Genomic DNA, 20103 nt, shown 5'->3' on the forward strand with positions numbered 1-20103 from the left:
CACTACTGGTCCCAGCAAGCCCAAGCTGCCATTAACATTTTGGTCATGCTGGTGCTTGTAGTACTACAAATACCAACATACCCATGGCTGCAAGGGCATGCTGCCACTTGGGGAACCACAAGTACCAGCATGCCTTCACACCCAGGGCCCACTGGGACCTGTAGTGCACCAAGACAAAATTTAAATAAAACACACAAGCTTTCTAAAAATAACTTTATTTGAAATACATTTTTTAAAAAATGTACTCACCAACACCCAAGTTCTTCATCTGTAATAATTCCAATTATCCATGCTTGTCTACAAAATAAAATCAATGCGATCCAAATTCTTTTGTATTTTGTATTTTAATGTGATTTGTGTGTTTTGTTTTAATGCACTGTTTTGTGCCTGCAGATCTGCTGGCATTGCTGTTTAAATGTCAACAGTGTGATTGTTGACATTGATATTACTGTTCACAGTCCCAATGTCAACATTTTATCCATGTTGATACACTGAACCTGTCAACAATCTGATTGTCTGCATTTTCGTTTCGACAGTATGATTGTCGACAGATTCAGTGTCAACAGATCATACCCAACCCTGACCAACAGATAAGAGCTTACACTCTAATCCGTTCCCTGGATGTCCTGTGTTGAAGCCAGCATCTCTGTGTGAACTCCCTTCCTACTACCCAGCGTCCTGATCCATAGTAAGCGGTCAGGAGGTACCAGCCAGCCCACAGCAAAGCAGCAGCCATACCAGCTACCCAGACGTAACTGTGGTTCCAGTTCTGGTGCCAGTGAAGGAACCTGGTGGTGGCAGCCCTATCCTCTTACAACATTTGTGCAGTTGGCATTCACAAGTCGGTGAGTGTCAGGTGACACCAATAGAAGTGGTCATTAACAGTCGGTTACTGATGGTGAGAGAGAAACCTAGATAAACTGTGCTGGAAGATCATCCATCCCTCCATTCTTCCTTTCCCCCCTACAGACTGAGTGGTGAAGCAAGCCCATCCGGTCACAGGCAGGCACCCTGCTGGCGAGAACTTACAGCGCAGTATAAACACTTTGAACTTGTCTGTGGCGCCCATTGACAATTTATGACATTATTTCATTTTACTCTCTCTCTCTCATTTATTTTCTATGCGCTTACAAAGATATATTTGCTCTTAGCCTCACTTTTCAACCACAAAGTTTTTCTGCCACTGGGCAATTGTCACTTGAGTATGAGGGTGAGGGGAGCGTGCCTTCAGCAACAGAATACCGGACAAAAAAAATGCAGTTATGGCCAACAACCCAGTCACAGGACCAGTCACGTGGTATAACAGGAGACAGATGTTTTTGAAGCCTCTCCAGATTGCCACAAGAGACTAAATTTTCCTGCCAAGGAACTATCTGAAGTTGGGCAATTGAGTGTGGACAAGGCACACAAGGAAGGGATGGTGGCCTACAACTCTGCTACCACAGATGTGTGCAAAGGAGTGTCCCAGGAGTGTTCATTGTTGTCTCATCTTATCCCACAGGGCAGCATAAAGCCCCACCCCAACTGGGTGGAATGATATGCCGGCACTTATCTCACCCTGGTGGGAGATCAAGGAACTGTGTACTGCTGACTACCCTACCACCAGACCCCGATGAAACCACAGCAGGCCAGAGACTTTGAACTTGAGGAAGAAAGATTTGCTTTGGGTAAGTGAGCCACTGAGGAATAAGAGCTAAAAAAAAGTGGGGGAGGTATGTCACGAAACATGTTTGATATACCCTTAACCAGCCTGTCCTTCGTTTCTCACAAAATGTGGAACATGTACTTTTTATAGCCCTGGTTTATGTTCCCCAGCTCACCATAGTCAAAATGCAGTACCTAATTACATGTGAATAAGGAGACATTGTAGCCATGCCTATATAGAATTTTTTTTTCACTATATGTTACTTATTGTAAGAAAAATGGATATTGTTTATTGTATCTTGTTGATATTGCAGTTAAGCTGTTATTAATTGTTCTTAAAGTGATGCCAGGTGGGTCATGGGTAAGGATCAGGTGGTATCCAGGATACAGGTGAGGGGGCTGTAGTTGCATTCATTCTTCGCCTCCTTTCTCTACAGGAAGTCCTGAACAGCTGAAAGGTAGGTCTAACTGAAAAAGCTTGCAAGGGTTTAATCTCAGGAGGGGCTGAATGCTTTCCTAGATTTGGAGGTGGGGAAGGCAGATTAGTATCCATTATCTTCCACGGGACTGGGCCAGAACATCTGTCAGGGGCACAGCAGGGGAGCCACTGTGGAAGGACAGCTCATCTCCACTTCCCCTCCAACCCCCTGATCCAGCACCTACCAATGTTTAGGAGGGAGAGAGCTAGGCAATATGTGGACCCACCACCTGAATTTCATGATACAGGCTGTGGGTCCATCCATTGCCACTTTAAAACCGCAGTTTTCATTATGTCCATTACAAGTGACGTGATTTGTTAGTGTTTTATAAAAAACTAACACATACAGTCAGGTCCATAAATATTGGGACATCAACACAATTCTCATATTTTGGGCTCTTTACACCACCACAATGGATTTTAAATGAAACTAACAAGAGGTGCTTTAACTGCAGACTTTCAGCTTTAATTTGAGGGAATTAGGTGAACAGTGTAGGAATTACAACGGTTTCTATATGTGCCTCCCACTTTTTAAGGCACCAAAAGTAATGGGACAATCGACTCAAAAGCTATTTCATGGACATGTGTGGGCTAGTCCCTCGTTATTTTATCAACAATTAAGCAGTCAAATGGTCTGGAGTTGATTCTAGGTGTGACATTTGCATTTGAAATCTGTTGCTGTCGACTCTCAATATGAGATCCAAAGAGCTGTCACTATCAGTGAAGCAAGCCATCATTAGGCTGAAATATCAAAACAAACCCATTAGAGAGATAGCAAAAACATTAGGTGTGGCTAAATCAACTGTTTGGAACATTCTTAAAAGGAAAGAATGCACCGGAGAGCTCAGCAACATCCAAAAGATCCGGAAGACCACGGAAAACAACTGTGGTGGATGACAGAAGATTTTCTTCCCTGGTGAAGAAAAACCCCTTCACAACAGTTGGCCAAATCAAGAACACTCTCCAGGAGGTATGTGTATATGTGTCAAAGTCAACAATCAAGAGAAGAATTCACAAGAGTGAATAAAGAGGGTTCACCACAAGATGTAAACCATTGGTGAGCCACAAAAACAGGAAGACCAGATTAGAGTTTGGCAAACAACATCTAAAAAAGCCATTACAGTTCTGGAACAACATCCTATGGAGAGATGAGACAAAGATCAACTTGTACCAGAGTGATGGGAAGAGAATAGTATGGAGAAGGAAAGGAACTGATCATGATCCAAAACATACCACCTCATCAGTGAAGCATGGTGGTGGTAGTGTCATGGCGTGGGCATGTATGGCTGCCAATGGAAGTGGTTCCCTTGTATTTATTGATGATGTGACTGCTGACAAAAGCAGCAGGATGAATTCAGAAGTGTTTCGGGCAATATTATTTGCTCATATTCAGTCAAATGCTTCAGAACTCATTGAACGGCGCTTCACAGTGCAGATGGACAATGACCCGAAGCATACTGCAAAAGCAACCAAAGAGTTTTATAAGGCTAAAAAGGAATGGTATGCAATGGCCAAGTCATTCACCTGACCTGAATCCGATTGAGCATGCATTTCACTTGATGAAGACAAAACTGAAGGGAAAATGCCCCAAGAACAAGCTGGAACTGAAGACATTGGCAGTAGAGGCCTGGCAGAGCATCACCAGGGATGAAACCCAGCGTCTGGTGATGTCTATGCGTTCCAGACTTCAGGCTGTAATTGACTGCAAAGGATTTGCAGCAAAGTATTAAAAAGTGAAAGTTTGATGTAGGATTGTTTAGTTTGTCCCATTACTTTTGGTCCCTTAAAAAGTGGGAGGTACATATAGAAACCGTTGTACTTCCTACACTGTTCACCTGATTTGGATGTAAATACCCTCAAATTAAAGCTGTAAGTCTGCAGTTAAAACACATCTTGTTTGTTTCATTTCAAATCCATTGTGGTGGTGCATAGAGCCCAAAATATAAGAATTGTGTCGATGTCCCAATATTTATGGACCTGACTGTATATTAAATGTAGCTTTTATTAAACATATTAAAATCAATGGGCCTGATTTATTAAGGAACTTAGGCAAGAAATTGAGTAAGTTTTCTTACTTTAGTTTTCTGGACAAAACCATGTTGCAATGCAAACGGTGCAAATTAGTTTATTATTTTGCACATAAGTTAAATACTAGCTGTTTTTTCATATAGCACACAAATACTCGATAGCTTTCAAATGTAATCTTGATATTTGTGTGGTACATGAAAAAACAGCCAGTATTTAAGTTATGTGCAAAATAATAAACTAATTTGCACCCCTTGTATTACAACACAGTTTTGTCCACAAAACTTACTCAATTTCTTGCCTAAGTTCCTTAATGAATCAGGCCCAATAACACTAAAACGTGAAATATAAAGCTAAAATATGTAAGAATATCAAAGGACGCTGTATCATTTTGGTCTCAAATCGACCTCAATAATTTCATGTGTGTTAGTGTTTTATAAATCACTACCAGTGGTAGCCATATTTACGAACATGATAACTGCGACTTTACACCGACAGTAATATGCTGGTGACTACAATCCCGGCATACACCAAATACAGACTTACCATAAAAGTGACTGACAACATTTTAGACACGCCGCATATATTTTCCGATAGCAGAACATGCCGGGACTGTGATCCTTGTGATATTGCCAGTTTTAAGGGGGCAATATAAGGGGACAGTTCTTCATATATGAAAAATATATTGTACAAGTTAACCCGTGCATGATACTCATGCATTCTAGTCAAATCAAGCTACTTAAGGTGTTAAAAAGGTTCTTGTCATCTTCATCGCCACACACACACGCCGCTAGGCTTTTATATATTAGATAATGCTAAGAATTTAGTAGGTCAGTGTAGTATATAACTCCGCCCAGCAAGTGGCACTGCAGCTTGAGCACTCTGTCACCCGGTAGTTTTTTCCACACACACACACACTAACACAGCATGTGTGTTCATGAGGTAAAATTACCTCACGAAAATGAGTTTTAACCCTCAACTCGTAAATTTAGCCTTTACTACCCCTCCCACGGGGGAAAGGGGGGATAATGGAAGTTAACTGACTTCACTATTCTATTTTTTTTGTCAAATAATGTCAGTATACCAAATTTCAGGTCAATTTGATGAGTCCTTTCTGAGAAAATAGTTTTTTTACACACACACACACACACACACACACAAAACACACGCCGCTACACATGTGTGTTCATGAGGTAAAATTACCTCCCGAAAATGAGTTTGAGCCCTCAACTCGTAAATTTAGCCTTTACTACCCCTCCCACGGGGGAAGGGGGGATGATGGAAGTTAACTGACTTCACTATTCTATTTTTTTTGTCAAATAATGTCAGTATACCAAATTTCAGGTCAATTGGATGAGTCCTTTCTGAGAAAATAGTTTTTTCCACACATACACACACACACACACACTAACACACGCCGCTACACATGTGTGTTCATGAGGTAAAATTACCTCACGAATATAAGTTTGAGCCCTCAACTCGTAAATTTAGCCTTTACTACCCCTTCCACGGGGGGAAAGGGGGATGATGGAAGTTAACTGGCTTCACTATTCAAAATTTTTTGTCAAATAATGTCAGTATACCAAATTTCAGGTCAATTGGATGAGTCCTTTCTGAGAAAATAGTTTTTTCCACACACACACACACACACACACACACTAACACACACCGCTACACATGTGTGTTCATGAGGTAAAATTACCTCACGAAAATGAGTTTGAGCCCTCAACTCGTAAATTTAGCCTTTACTACCCCTCTCGTGGGGGGAAGGGGGTGATGGAAGTTAACTGGCTTCACTATTCTAATTTTTTTGTCAAATAATGTCAGTATACCAAATTTCAGGTCAATTGGATGAGCCCTTTCTGAGAAAATAGTTGGAGTAGGTGCATGGTAGTTTTGTGAAGCAGTGCAGAAACAAGATTTCCTTTACTTTTGAAGAGCTAGTCTATTAAAATGAGATCAAGGTGTAGAATGTGCATTTTTATGGGTGACCTTTGGTGAGCAGAAGGAAGCATGGTCATATCTACTCCACAAAAGGTCTCGTCCTATACTTTTAATGGGACTGACTTTTGTCTTTATGTTGCACTGGGTAGCTGTTTAAGTAGTCTGTGTGGTGAGAGCAGTTTGCCAGGAAATAATAATACAGTATATTATATTGCGCTGATAATGTAAATTAATGTTTTAATGTTATCTCATTGCAACTAGGGGCAAATTTATTTAATATATTCAGTTATGTTTCAAATGTGCCTGCACTATGTACAGTGACATTTATATTCATATATTGTGCAAAGTATCATATTGCTGCATTCACATATTTTTTATATAACATTTTCAGAGTGATCTTGTGGCACTGTAACACCCAGGTGCTAAAATTGTGCAGCTGAGCAGGTAAACAGATTATCCACCCAGTCATTGTTGACAGACCCAGGCCCGGCGCTCCCATTAGGCAAGGTTAGGCACTTGCCTAGGGCGCCGGGCAATACTAAAAGACTTTAAAACTGTGCGGCGACCGCTGACCATACCTGTCACAGCCGCCGCACAGCATTCAGATGCACGGGGAGGGGGGAAGAGGCTATTTTGTCACCACCGCCGCCTCTCTGCTCCGTCTCCTCCCCTCCACTTACTAGTGTCAGTGAGTGGAGGGGAGGAGACGGAGCAGAGAGGCGGCGGTGGTGAGACAAGGTAAGGAGAGGAGGGAGGAGGGCGGCGATTTTTGCAGGGGGGGGCGGCGATTTTTGCGGGGGGGGGGGGGGGGGGCGCCGCTTTTTTAAAAATGCCTAGGGCGCCGTGGACCCTAGCACCGGCCCTGGACAGACCCATACCTATTAACAGACTATTGTGTTCAAGATTGTTCCTTAATATGTAGCAAAATGTTTAATTAGTAAATTAGAGTATATTTGCTAATTTGCTTGTGTGTGTATATGCAGATATTCAACTACAATGGGTACTGATTCAGTAAGGCACTTGCCCACTCTCCAGGAATGTCAGGGAGACTCCCAAATTTTGGGTTAACTGCAACTGCATATACTTTTCCCACATATGGTTATCAAGCAAAACACTGTAGTTATTTAATATGCACTCTGGGTCACGTATATATATATATATATATATATATATATATACAGAGAGAGAGAGAGATGTGCGTTGACCCCCGAGTTTTGGTTTTGGTTCTGAAACGTGTTCATGTTTTGGTTTTGTTACAGGTTTTGCCAAAAAATTGTGAAAGGTTTTGGTTTTGGATCTGGATTTAAATAAAATAGGTACAATAATGTCATTTTGAGCTGTTTTTGCTCCTATATTGCTATTGATAGCATTAACATTAATTTCCAGTCAGTCTATTTTCTAATGATCCCTTCACAACTTTCCCAACTGTCACCAATTTTAGATAAAATCTGCAGCAAGCTGTTTTAATGAAGGATTATGTAATTTTGCCATTGTTGCATTTGCTTTCTCCCATTTAATTCCAAAAATAAATAATTAGTCTATACAGTTCTCTAACTCTTTCACTTAGTGTAATTCGTCAGCCATAATATCTCCATTTTACATGTCTTTTTTTGCCATTGCCAAAATCTGTCCTCTTAATTTCTTAGAAAGTGGACTTACAATTGAATTGTCAAGACATGTTTTGGGCAATCAAATCTGCATCAATGTGAATATTATACATACCTACATGTATGAGAAGGGCAACTATTGATCCATCTGAACTGTCTGTTTTACATATGCCTTACATTTCTCTAATAGAGCCTATAAATAATATACATACTTTCCATAGTTATATACATGGGTCTTGGGGACCACCTCTGCTGCAAGTCTCGGGCAGTCCCCTTCACCCCGGGGTTGGATAAAGCTTCCCCAGATGAGCAACATCAGAGTTCTCCTAACCCGGACCGCTCATCTTATATATATATATATATATATATATATATTTATATACACACACACACACACGCACATATATATATATACACACACACACACTCGCACATATATATATATACACACACACATACACATATATATATATATACACACATGTATATAAACAAATGCATATAAACATGGGTCTTGGGGACCACATCTGCTGCAAGTCTCGGGCAGTCCCCTTACCCCAGGGTTGGATAAAGCGTCCCCAGATGAGCAATATCAGATTTCTCCTAACCCAGACCGCTCATCATATGTATATATATATATATATATATATATATATATAGACACACACCACACAAATACATATATATATATATATATATATATATATATACACACACACATACATACATATATATATACACACATGTATATACAGATATACATACATGCATATATATATATATATATATATATATATATACATACATACATATACCTACATACATATACATACATTAATATATACATATATACGCATACATATATACATATACATATGAATATATACATATATTGCATAAATACCATTAAAGTGCAATAACATGTCACCAAGTTCCAAATTCATACTTAATATTTCATAAATATGCTCAAAGCTTTCATTCCATGCACACTATCAGGTCTATTTATCATTGGCAGGCAGTGGACAATGGTACTTAAGGAAATTTATCGCTGCTGGCTGCAACAATGCAGAAAGATGTTCCACTGTTATTCAAGAATATTTACCTGCTGTGAGATACTCTGAAAATCATTCTCTAAAAAAACCTCTTGTTTTGTTGCGAAAGGGACTGGCTCCATACTGTGAATGCACTGATGTTTCTTTACGCATGCAGAGTAAAGTCAACTCTGGCCTAAATAGGGGAGTAGGGCACAGCCTGCGAATAAGATCCTCTCTAGCGTGACAGCACTCCATTAGAAAAGGTTAGTAATGTCATCCTGAGATGGCGTTAGGCTTGTAGTGCTAATGGTGAAAAGCAAAGCTTGATGAATAGATTCAGTTCACCGTCTCCGTAGAGGTCTATGGGGACAGTGCTAAAAAGCTGAATCTCTGATTTCTCCAGTGTTAAGCCTTTGTTAAATGGGGCGAAGCAGTGAAAGAGCCTTTTTCTGGAACTTTTGCTGGATTTTAGGTTCTTCACCAGCTCACAAATAGACCCCTATATCCAGGCGCGGGCTGGGAGAGGCGTGGCTGGGGGCACACAGGCGGCCGCATCACATGAAAAGGGATGCGGCCGTGTTATTGATGACGCGGCCGCATCCACTGTCATGTGATGCGGCCGCCTGTGTGCTGACACGGCCGCATCTGATCAGATGCGGCCGCGGGGGAAAGCATAGTATTTTGCAGCCGGGGGGCCGGCCGGCCGGCCTACCCCCCGGCCCTAATAGCTGCCTGACTGAGCGGCCCGGGGGGCCGATGCCCCCCGGGCCAGCCCGCCCCTGCCTATATCTCTTGTCAATGTTATGCTTGCACCACTGAGTTTGAATAGGAAAGGCTTGGGCTGCCTAACCAACATATGGTTGAATATTGAGATATAGTAAGCACTGTATATTGGTTTATATATAGCAGACAGTTGTCCATCTTTGAAAGATTTGAAAGATTTTTTTGGGCACATATGTATATGTTACAGTTTACCATAGCACACATATCACAGTTTTCAATATTATGCTGTTATTCTTATATCCACTTTTGCCATATCACATATATACAAAGCACAATAAGTACATGTGTTTGTTGTTTAGTACAGTATTGTCATTTTCAATGTTCTCCAGTGAACTTTGTGCAGTGTACTAATGTAGTCCTTAAGATACATGGCATAAAAGGATCATCTTGGGGGGAAAAGTTTGCAGGTATGCCATTATATTACTACAATACAATGTTCTGCTTATTGGTAACACAAGAAAATAAATTAAACAGGTTTGGTTAAAGAGAGGAAAAAAGAGAAAGATCAGAATAGTAACAAAGACACATGGAAGCCCATGTTCCAGTCTTAACCATTAATTAAAAACTACTTACAATATGAGCTGAAGCAAGGGTGCAATTAGTGTCACTAAATCAGACAGCAGAGGGCCTTCTCACAATGTGTGCCAGTATAGAGTTTCAGTATAGCATATAGTATTATCTCAAATATATTGTGTACTTAACTGTCTTTTTATTTAACACTTAACAGCAAAATATTTTACTTGCTTAGTATTTAGTTATAAAACAGTAACTGTAGCACAGAACACACTTACAAATAAAGACTGGTACAAAACTAATTCTTAGAATGTAAAAAAAAACCTCCATGACGCAATCTATACACAGCCAAAAATAACAACATTTAATTTCCTTAAAGAAGCTTTCATCCCTGTGTACTTTACTCACCAGTCCTTCGTTGCACTCCTGATGCCAGCAGAAAGGGATAATTCTGCGGCAAAGCTGAGTCAATGAGCCACAGCATCTCTCCATATCTCCTCCACCAAGGTGTGGAGGGATGATGGGCCACTCACCATGCCTGTGCCCTTAGGCAAGGATAGCAATCCACCACACTGCCATAGATACTGTGAGTGATCACTGGCCTCTCCCTGTGACTTGTACAGGATGTGGATAAAGGAAGAGAGGGAGGAGAAAGCCATTGTATGTTCAGGAAGCTGGGAGTGGAAGAGAAGAGCAAGCTCTCTATATGACATAACCAGAAAACATTGTATTAGAAAATTTGAGAGGATATGGAAAGATTTTATAGATTAACAAAATAAGTTGTTAAAATTGATTATATGTAAAATGTTGACATAGTATAGGTTATACAGCAAGGTGAGTCAAAAGGAAATAGAAGTAGGAGCAATAGGGCTCCTCTAAATAAATAAATGAAATACATCTGTGACTGGATCAGTTATAAATAACTTATGGTATAAATTTATTTAAAGGAAATAGCGCAGGGGGCTTATTTATATAATTAGAAGTGTACTTATTTTTGATATTGCGTGTATTTTGGTAAATTAAATATATTTATTTCTGAGACCAGGGGAAGAAATATGTTTTCTATTTTAACTTTGCTAGAGGAAATGCATTATTTCTGAGGTATATACCTGATGCAATAAGCCTTTGTTGAGGAAGTGTTTGTGTACTTTGGTAGGGAAATGACTTGTTTGGGGTTTTGTTACTTTCCTTTGGGAATGTGTATTCTGCAACTGTCTGAAGAAAGGACCCATGTTAATCTCATGTTAATTAGTCCTTTTAATGTATGAGGATCCAGCACCTGAAGGCACAGGAATGTTTAATTAGACTTGCTGTTAGATTCTCTCTGTGTCTAAAACAAGATGCAGGAAATCACAGCAAGTGTTAGGATATCACAGATAAGAGTAAATATTGTTAGCTTTGCATTGCAATTAAATCCATGTTTGGGTAAACACATTGCATCCTGATTCTAAAAATATCTCAGACCTCGAGGGGCTTACCCTGTGAGGCTGTGTCCAAAAACTGTATAAAAAGCACTGTTTTGTATTGAAAATTGTTCTTCTTGTTTCATCTGACCTACTCACTGGTACCTTCAACCAGAGTGAGCAAATAAATATCACTTGCTTCAAAGACTTGCTTGGAAACTTCTCTATCCCTGTGACCTACAGATTAGACCCAACTCTAATCCGTTCCCAGCTGTTTCTGAGGTTTGGACCCAGGTTTCTGGTACCACCACTCTGCCCGCTACCCAGCAGCTCTGGCCAGTGTGATAGGCCAGTGGGGATCCAACCACAGCAACCCTGATCTATAGGAAGAGGTCAGGGATACCAGCCCAGATGCACCAGCAACGGGGTACACTAGTAGCGACAGTAACCCAGAAGGAATGCGGTTCCCTGAAGGAGTCCAGTGGTGGCAGCAGATTAAGCCCCTCCTTCAGCGGTTAGAGGGTGCATTTGGAATAAAGAAAAGGAATGGTGGGACAGTACGCCCAGCCACTTCCCAGCAGCAACAGACAGGGTGGCATAGGCGGTCCATCCTGTCACAGTGGGACATTGGGTCTCTTTAAAAAAAGGAGCTGGAGGGATCCCAGGGTGTTCTACTCTCAAGACTGATGTTGGAGTCTAGACTTCTAATTCCACTCTATCAAATACAGCTAATTAATTATGTTGATTACATAGTCAGAGTAGCCTTTGGTTGGCTAGATAAAACACGTTGGACATATCTTTCTGCTGCTATAAAGGGCATTGGTCATCCTGGAGTGAAGTTCTTGCGTGTTGGAAAATCTGTACAGTGAGACAAGTTTAATCTCAGATACGTGGATGTTGTTTTTGATTTATGTACATGCATTACTTTTATTTTATTGCTAAAATCTGAAAATGGGCTCACAGTTAAAAAAACCCACACCATATGCTTCCTTAACGACACTAACTAACAGCCTGGATTGTATGTGTATGGACACAATATTCAACATTGCATCCCATACTAGGAGACATTTTTTGCTTACTGCCATTTTTATTTCCAGTTATATATTGCTCAAGAGACTGTATATAGTTTAGATGGGGAGGTGTAGGTTACACCTACATGAACCTCAGCACGTGTATAAGCCAGAGCTGCTGGGTAGCGGGCAGAGCGTTGGTACTGGAAAGCTGGGTCCAAACCTCAGAACAGCTGGTAACGGATTAGAGTCGTATCAAATCTATAGGTCACAGGAATTTCAGCATTGAAGAAATTGTCAAACAGGTCTTTGAAGCAAATAATGTTTATTTAGCTCCAGTAATCCGAACAATGACAGTTCGCACTGGCTGAAGGAAGAATACATTTCAATTCAAAACAGTGCCTTTTTTATACAATTTTTGGCTACTAGCTTAGCAGGGTTAATACATCCTCCTGTCCCTTTAACCAATCTGAGCTGATTCATGCAGCCTGCACGTGAATCAGCCCAGAGAGGTTAACACCTTGTTGTATAGAGACTAGTGGCAGGGGGGGAGTGTACTTCACCGCTGTCCACAAGCTGCCAGGAAGAGGGGGCTCAGCCCATTCTCCTCCCTGGTGCCTGTCTGTCTGGGGTGAGAGATTTATCTTTTAAATCTCCCGCCCAAAGTTACTTCCAGGGATTTTGCTCCGGGGTCTGGCTCGCCCTCCTGGCCGAAAATAGTACCATAGAGGAAGAGACTACGTCCCGGGGCAGTATTCTATTTTGCACATAAGTTAAATACTGCCTGTTTTTTCATGTAGCACACAAATATCAAATTTAAATTTCAGTGTACAAATAAGCTATCAAGTATTTGTGTGCTACATGAAAAAACAGGCATTATTTAACTTATGTGCAAAAGAGAATACTAATTTGCACCCCTTGCATTGTAAATGGTTTTGTCCAGGAGACTGAAATAAGAAGTTTCTCAAGTTAATATCCTTAATGAATCAGGCCCCATGCGAGGGCAGATCCAGAGAGGCAGAGAGAAATAAGAGTATGCAACAGGAGGGGGTTATTCAACAGTGTCGAAGGCCGTGTAGAGGTCCAGGAGTATGAACAGGGAGAAGTGACCGTTACATTTAGCTGAGAGAAGGATGTATCTTTGACCAGGGCGATTTCAGTAGAGTGGAAAGGACGGAAGTTGGATTGAAGAAGGTCAAGGAGGGAGTTGTCTGAGAGATGCCTAGTTAGGTGGTTGCAGACTATCCTCTCGAGTAATTTAGAGTCAAAGGGGAGAAGTGAGATGGGGCGGTAGTTAACGAGTGATGTGGGGGTCAAGATTGGGTTTTTTGAGAATGGGAGAGATAAGGGCATGTTTAAAGGAAGAAGGGAAGATGCCAGTGGAGAGTGACAGATTAAAGAAGTGAGCTAGATAGGACCAGTCAGTAGAAGAGAGGTAGTGAAGGAGGTAAGAGGGGATTGGGTCCAGGTGGCTCTTAGAAGGGGTAGAGGAAAGAATGATGGATTGGATTTATTCACTGTATGTAGGGCGGAAGGAGCACCAGAGTTGGTTGTTAGAGGAAGGCGGAGCAATGAGGGCAGCAGGAGAATAATCCAAGGAGGAGATGTCGAGTCTGATAGCCTCAATTTTGGAGGAGAAAAAAAGAGGTAAGGTCGGTGGAAGAGATGGAGAGCGGGATAAGAGGGAGAGGGGAGATGAGAGAGTTGAACGTGGCAAAGAGATGGCAGGGATGCTCTCTACCCTACCCCAAAGCACTCTGCTATATCACCCTGTGATACAATGCCCCATCCACAGACAGTCTATATAATTCTCTGCTTCTTTTACATTGACTTTTTTTTTCCAGCATTTAGAGATTGCACACAGGATTCTTTAATTCTGTGTTATTACTGTTGACACAGCAGCACTTTATGGACAATTCACTTCAGGCACAATAGGGTAAAGCAGGATGGGGACTATTAGACTGACGGACATGTTTAGGTTGCCATGGCACATTTTCAAGTAAGCCAATGGTATTTGTCCAGCATAGTTTAATTGGTACTGCTTACAAACCGACTCTCTATCTTCATGAGGGTGGTCATACAGAGTTCTCTATGCCTGATGTTAGTCGTTTGAAAAGATATTTACACTATTAAGTTGAAAGACAATGATGTCAGGCATACAATGCAGTGGTGGGTGCACTTTTAAGATAGAGGGAGGGCAATGACAAATACCAATTAGCTACATTGTGCTAAATAGTGTATTTAGTCAGTAATTACAGATAGTCCTGTTGTTGCATTTGTGCTTCATAATTAATTATGTTAAGGATCGTTACCCATACACAAGGTATTCACATTCCCGATTTGTATTATAACTCATCACTATATGTTGATATCAAATCTCGGGCGGTGCACCCAATACATATATAATTAGTATGAACGACAAAAGATACAAAAAGGAGAAAACATGCTTCATTGGGGAACTCAATTGATAATGATAATTGATAATGGTCAGATTCATATTAAAACATTAATTTTATTAGGTCAATTAAAATAATAACAAAATGTTTACAAAAATTAACCTGAATTTCACTTGTAGTGAAATATTAAAAAGGAGAAAGTGTTGAAAAAAATAGACTAATAAAAGAGTTAGTCATAAAATGGCAGATATACCGCCAGGACACACTGTGTTATTGATTATAAATGTATAAAATATATACCAACATAGATATAGGTCTTCTTATAACCAGTCTGTTGAAGTTCTAACGCTGTGACGAACATGTTAACATATATAAGGTTGTATAAACCACCAAATTTGGTCCATTTTTATTGTTTTAATTCAAAGAAAGGTTATATTGACAAAATTGTCACAGAGATATATTAGCTCAAAAAATATATGTGTTCCTAGACGGTGGCTAATGCTTTATTGTCACTGATGGTAATGTATAGAGTTTAAAATTAGATTCATATAGGGGAGTATAGAAGTCAGAATTTACATTGCCATTGCTCTAAAGTGTATAGGAGCACATGTATATAATAATTACAAGTTATCTGTCTCACTGAGCTACTAAGCAATGAAGTAATCTAGAATGGCTTCACAAAACGTTTGTTCAAAGTGGAGCTTCAATCCCCCCTTAGTTACTTGTGATTCAGCCCCCCCATCTAAAAATTGTTGTATAATAATGGTTACGATTAATTATGTATCTCACACAGAACTTGTCTTACTGTGCATGCATGTAACTTGCAACAGTATTTTTAGCCACACATATCTGACACTTGCCATCCCTTGTGTTTTAAGAGGCAGATCCCGGGCATGCAGGTGCCAGTGTTGCAAGGACATGAAGACGCACTTTAGCTATGTCCTTTCAGATGCATTGGTATTTTGGTTTTCCTGTCTTTTATTGTATGTTACTTATGGACCATAAATGAAACGCTTAAACAAGACAGGTGCAAAGTACGCATCTTGCAGCTTTGATATTTACACAGCACAATCTATGCACTAAATTTATTATCTATTATATGATGCAACTTACTCAAAATACGGCTGTACAGACGCACATTTAAGTGTATTTTGCATATTTAAGAAACAAGAAATCCACAATATGAACTTAACCATTAATTTTACCACAGCAGCCCCGTACCTAAACTATTTACATCTTCCCTAAGCTGAATCCTCCTTATGAGCTACTATCACTTGCGGCAGTGTAATGAGCCCATTCACTGTGTGAGGCGGTCCTAAATCACATATGACATGATTCAAAACAGTGTGTTACAAGGTGGAACCATATGAGTAAAGCAACATTTTGACACATATTAAGGAAAATCATTGTTAGAACTTGTAGAATACGTTTTTTTCCTTAGTTTTTTTCCTTGGCAAAAACTAAAAATGACTTAAAGAGATTAGTATTTAAATATATGTGACAGTAATATCAAGTTTTGAAACATAATAGGGGCTGCTTCTCCCAATTCCACTGTTTCCCATCTTTCTGATAAATATATGTTGTGACAAGATGGGTCAGACAGGCCATTTTCCCCATCTGTCATTTTAAAGAACATGGTGGATGTACTATTTCCTGAAAAATACACTACTCCCCTCTTACAAACAGGACGTCTAGACCAGGGTTGTCCAACCCGCGGCCCGCGGGCCTGTAAATGTGGCCCAGAAGGAGTCTTGGTTGTGGCAAGGGGGCAGCACTGTTAATGGAAAAAATAAATCCTGCAAAAAAAAGAAAAGAAAATACTTACCTTGCGGTCACACGGTCACGTCAGCTGGTACTCCGGCTCCCTCCCTTGTCTCCTCCTCCGTGTGGTGCTCGCAGTGAATGTCGGGCATGATGTCATCACGCCCAACATCCATTGCGGAGCGCAGCACAGAGGAGACACCCGCGCGAGAAGAACAATCAGCAGCACAGAATTGAAGAAAAAAAGAGAAGAGGACAGAAGAACAAGCCGATTAAAAGGTAAGTTAAGGGGGATTTTTTTTATTATTTCAAGGGATGCTGACTAGTGAATAAAAGTCACCTAGTCCTGGAGCATCATGGACCTTATCTCCCTGCTACATACTTCTACTTGTAATACTAATGGGGCATTATATATTATTCTCTTTGGCCCATTATAAGTTGTTATCCCTTAACTAACATAGTGGTGTAGTTAGCAAAACAGGTCACAATTTGGGGTCACAGTGATGTATATGTCAGGTACCGCAGGCCTGGTCAGGGCACCCTGATATACAATGCCTGGCTTAAATGCACTTTATTGATATTGCATCGAAACAATACAAAAAGTGATTATAGTATAATAACTAGAGAGGATTTTTTGAACAGGGCGATTGAAAGGTAAGTATAGGGGGATTTGGAAAAAAAAGTGATATATATATATATATATATATATATATATATATCACTTTTTTTCTCATATATATGTTAACTATGTTTTCTATAGTTTTTTGGATGATCAGCTATCGTTATTGTTGGTGTATCTTATGTGCGGCCCAAACCAACTCGTCGTCTTTCAATGTGGCCCAGGGAAGCTAAAAGGTTGGACACCCCTGGTCTAGACCATCTAAATCCTCTTCCACATCACAAAAGCATGGAACAGGTTAAAACAGGAAGGTTCTCCTATACCCCATTCATACTGCCTGAAAACCCTGGATTTTTGCCGGGGCAAGCCCAGACTACCCGGGTTTAGGCGCAGTATGAATGGTGCTAATGAAAAATCCTGGGTCTGAAAATCCGGGATTTAGGTCCGGGCCTTTTGTGGGGTAATTCCCGTGTCGGCCCTGGTTAGCCTGCAGTATGAATGGTGAGACCCGAAAACCCGGGTCTCACATAAAACAGCTGATTGGGTGTCTGGGACTCTGGCCCTGAGAAAAACTCTCCTCCCGTGCATATACAGACAAATTATTCTCCCTCTGTGGCAGAAATTGCTCCTTTCTCCTTCTGAAATGACACTGTGCAGCTGCATCAAGCTCTCATTTGCTGTATAAAACAGCAATTAAACGCAATAAAACAGGAACTCTGGGCTACCCAATAGTGACTCGTTGGCCATGATTAAAGCAATGCTGTGAACAGTCACCACCCACTTAGACCTCATCTTTGTGTGCAAAAAAACTATTCCCCTTTAAATAACCTCAGTATTTTTCAGCCAATGAAAGCTCCTCTTTTGGTGACTCATACTTATACAGACCCATGTTCAGTATGAATGAGGGTCGACCCAGGAAATTCCCGGGTACAAGGTGCAGTGTGAACGGGGTCTCTGAGCTCGGACACTCTGTGCCTCGGCAAAAATTCTGCTTGAAAAACCCGGGAAATTGGAGGGACGACAGTATAAAAGCGGTATTACTTAACCAGGATTAAGTCAATCAGAAACTGGTTTGAAATGTTATTGTTCTCCCTGCTCTTAGGCACCAGACCAGCAGGGCGAAAACCCACATGGGAATGACATTCCATCTCTAACTCCTAAGGATGTATGAGCCAATAACATTTTCTATGAACGTGTATTAACCTTGTGGGGTGGGCTTTCAAGCATGGGAAAGGTGTACTGTTTAGGAAGACCCTGCAAGAGTTTTTGTTAATTTTTTGAGTTTGGGTTTCAAATTCTGTTTCCAACCAGATTTAAAGGGTGACCAGATTGCAAACCTGTTGCCTGGAAGAAACTCTGCTGCATCGGGAGCTGCTCGTGAGTCAGTCCACCTGGTGTGCCTACTGGAGTAGGCTCATTGGGGGTTCAGATCACTACCATCTCAGTAGAGAGCTTTGGCCAAGTGACCAGGAGAGCAAATTGACAGGAATTGACTGTGGTTTGATTAGATATACCTTGAAGTGTATGGGATCTAATTCACTAGAGAGACTAAACCTTTGGTAAAATCTGGTGCACCTGAGTGCGCCTTTGTCAATATAATTGCCTCAAGACCACTTGAGCACTATAACTTTGCATGAGAACTATTCTCTACTACTTGCCCTGGTCAGAACGCAATCCCATTTAAAACTATATTGGTTGCGTTAAAACTGACTCCGCATTGGTGTGGGGTTGTTATTGAAATTTAATGATATCCTGGGTGTTGTTTTTGTTTAAATACTTCTCCTTCTCCTCCTGTAATAAAGATACTATTGCATCATCTCTCTCTTTGCCTGTGTTCCAGAACTCCAGGGTTACCTAAGTCAGCTCCTGCCGTAACACCCTGGTATCCTGACATATGTTATATCATACAGTAACTTAAGTCAGGTCCACACAGTTTAATGTTGTCTGCTGCTGGTAAGGAATATTCTGTTGCAACAAGCCATCTACTTCTTAAGGGAGCCTCCTGATGAGAAAATCATAGGCCTGCTATAAAACATATAAAGCAAAAAAGTCCTCTCACAGGGAGATCCTGGTGGTCTTGAAAAAAGAAATAGGATGAACATTTTACTTATGTAACAGGGTATACAAACTCTTCGAGAATGTATGACTGAGGCCAAGATGTGGATCAGCAAACTTGGGGAATATGTTTCTCCATCACAGGTTGAATCGTATACCCTGTACATCTCTTGGCTGTCACAATAAATTGGACAAAATTACGAACCACATGAGGTGGAATGATATGTGCATCATAAGTCTCTGCTGAAAATAAGAGGACTTAAATCAAGAGAAATACTTTATTTCGCTATGAATTTGTTTTTTCCCAACACTCCAAGACCACTACTGTCTAGATTATTAAACCACAGGGACTGTGGTATAAAAATCCTGTTTCTGTGTTTCCTTTAGCGCGCAAATGTTAAAACCCATTGGACTGACCATATGATCCACGGGCTAGTAGCATTCATGTCAGGCCGTAGGCCTAGGGTCACTGGAGAGGAGTAAACACTAACCGGTATTAGCGCAACTGGTCTAACAGGCGCGGAGTCTAACGTACCCCTGGTGTTCACCAGGGACCCCCGCAAGGAGGTTTGGACTTCGCTGCACAGGGCACGCAGGTCGCGGATCTATTAGCCAGTCACCAGTGTAGTGTAGAAAAGTCAGACGGTTCCGGGTCACAGCAATCAGGAATATCAGGTACAGAAGGGTAATCCAGTAGAGTAGTCGCCAAGCCGAAGTCACAGTACCGAAGGGGTCACACAGAAGAGTAGGATGGTCGCCAAGCCGGGTCACAACAGGAAGACAGTAAGCAGGATACTCAGAAGTATGGATACTAAGGAGGCCAGGAACACT

General features: G+C 40.9%; 1 protein-coding gene across 11 annotated transcripts in view; it reads right to left on the minus strand.

The window, feature by feature from the left end:
* PHLDB1 (pleckstrin homology like domain family B member 1) overlaps positions 1 to 20103 on the minus strand; it is a 240117-nt gene that overhangs the window by 197155 nt on the left and 22859 nt on the right. For 8 of the 11 annotated variants that reach the window (XM_075191282.1, XM_075191271.1, XM_075191274.1 and 5 more), the window contains exon 1: positions 10437 to 10638. The exons of 1 other annotated variant lie outside the window; for it this stretch is intronic. In XM_075191282.1, the coding sequence (XP_075047383.1) occupies positions 10437 to 10520 (84 nt within the window). In that variant the 5' untranslated portion in view covers positions 10521 to 10638. Of the gene's footprint in view, positions 1 to 10436; positions 10639 to 20103 lie in introns of those variants that run through there. 2 more of the 11 variants (XM_075191283.1, XM_075191279.1) reach the window with 1 other exon arrangement.

This window comes from Mixophyes fleayi, chromosome 11, assembly GCF_038048845.1.
Source record: "Mixophyes fleayi isolate aMixFle1 chromosome 11, aMixFle1.hap1, whole genome shotgun sequence".
NCBI classification, from domain to species: domain Eukaryota; kingdom Metazoa; phylum Chordata; class Amphibia; order Anura; family Limnodynastidae; genus Mixophyes; species Mixophyes fleayi.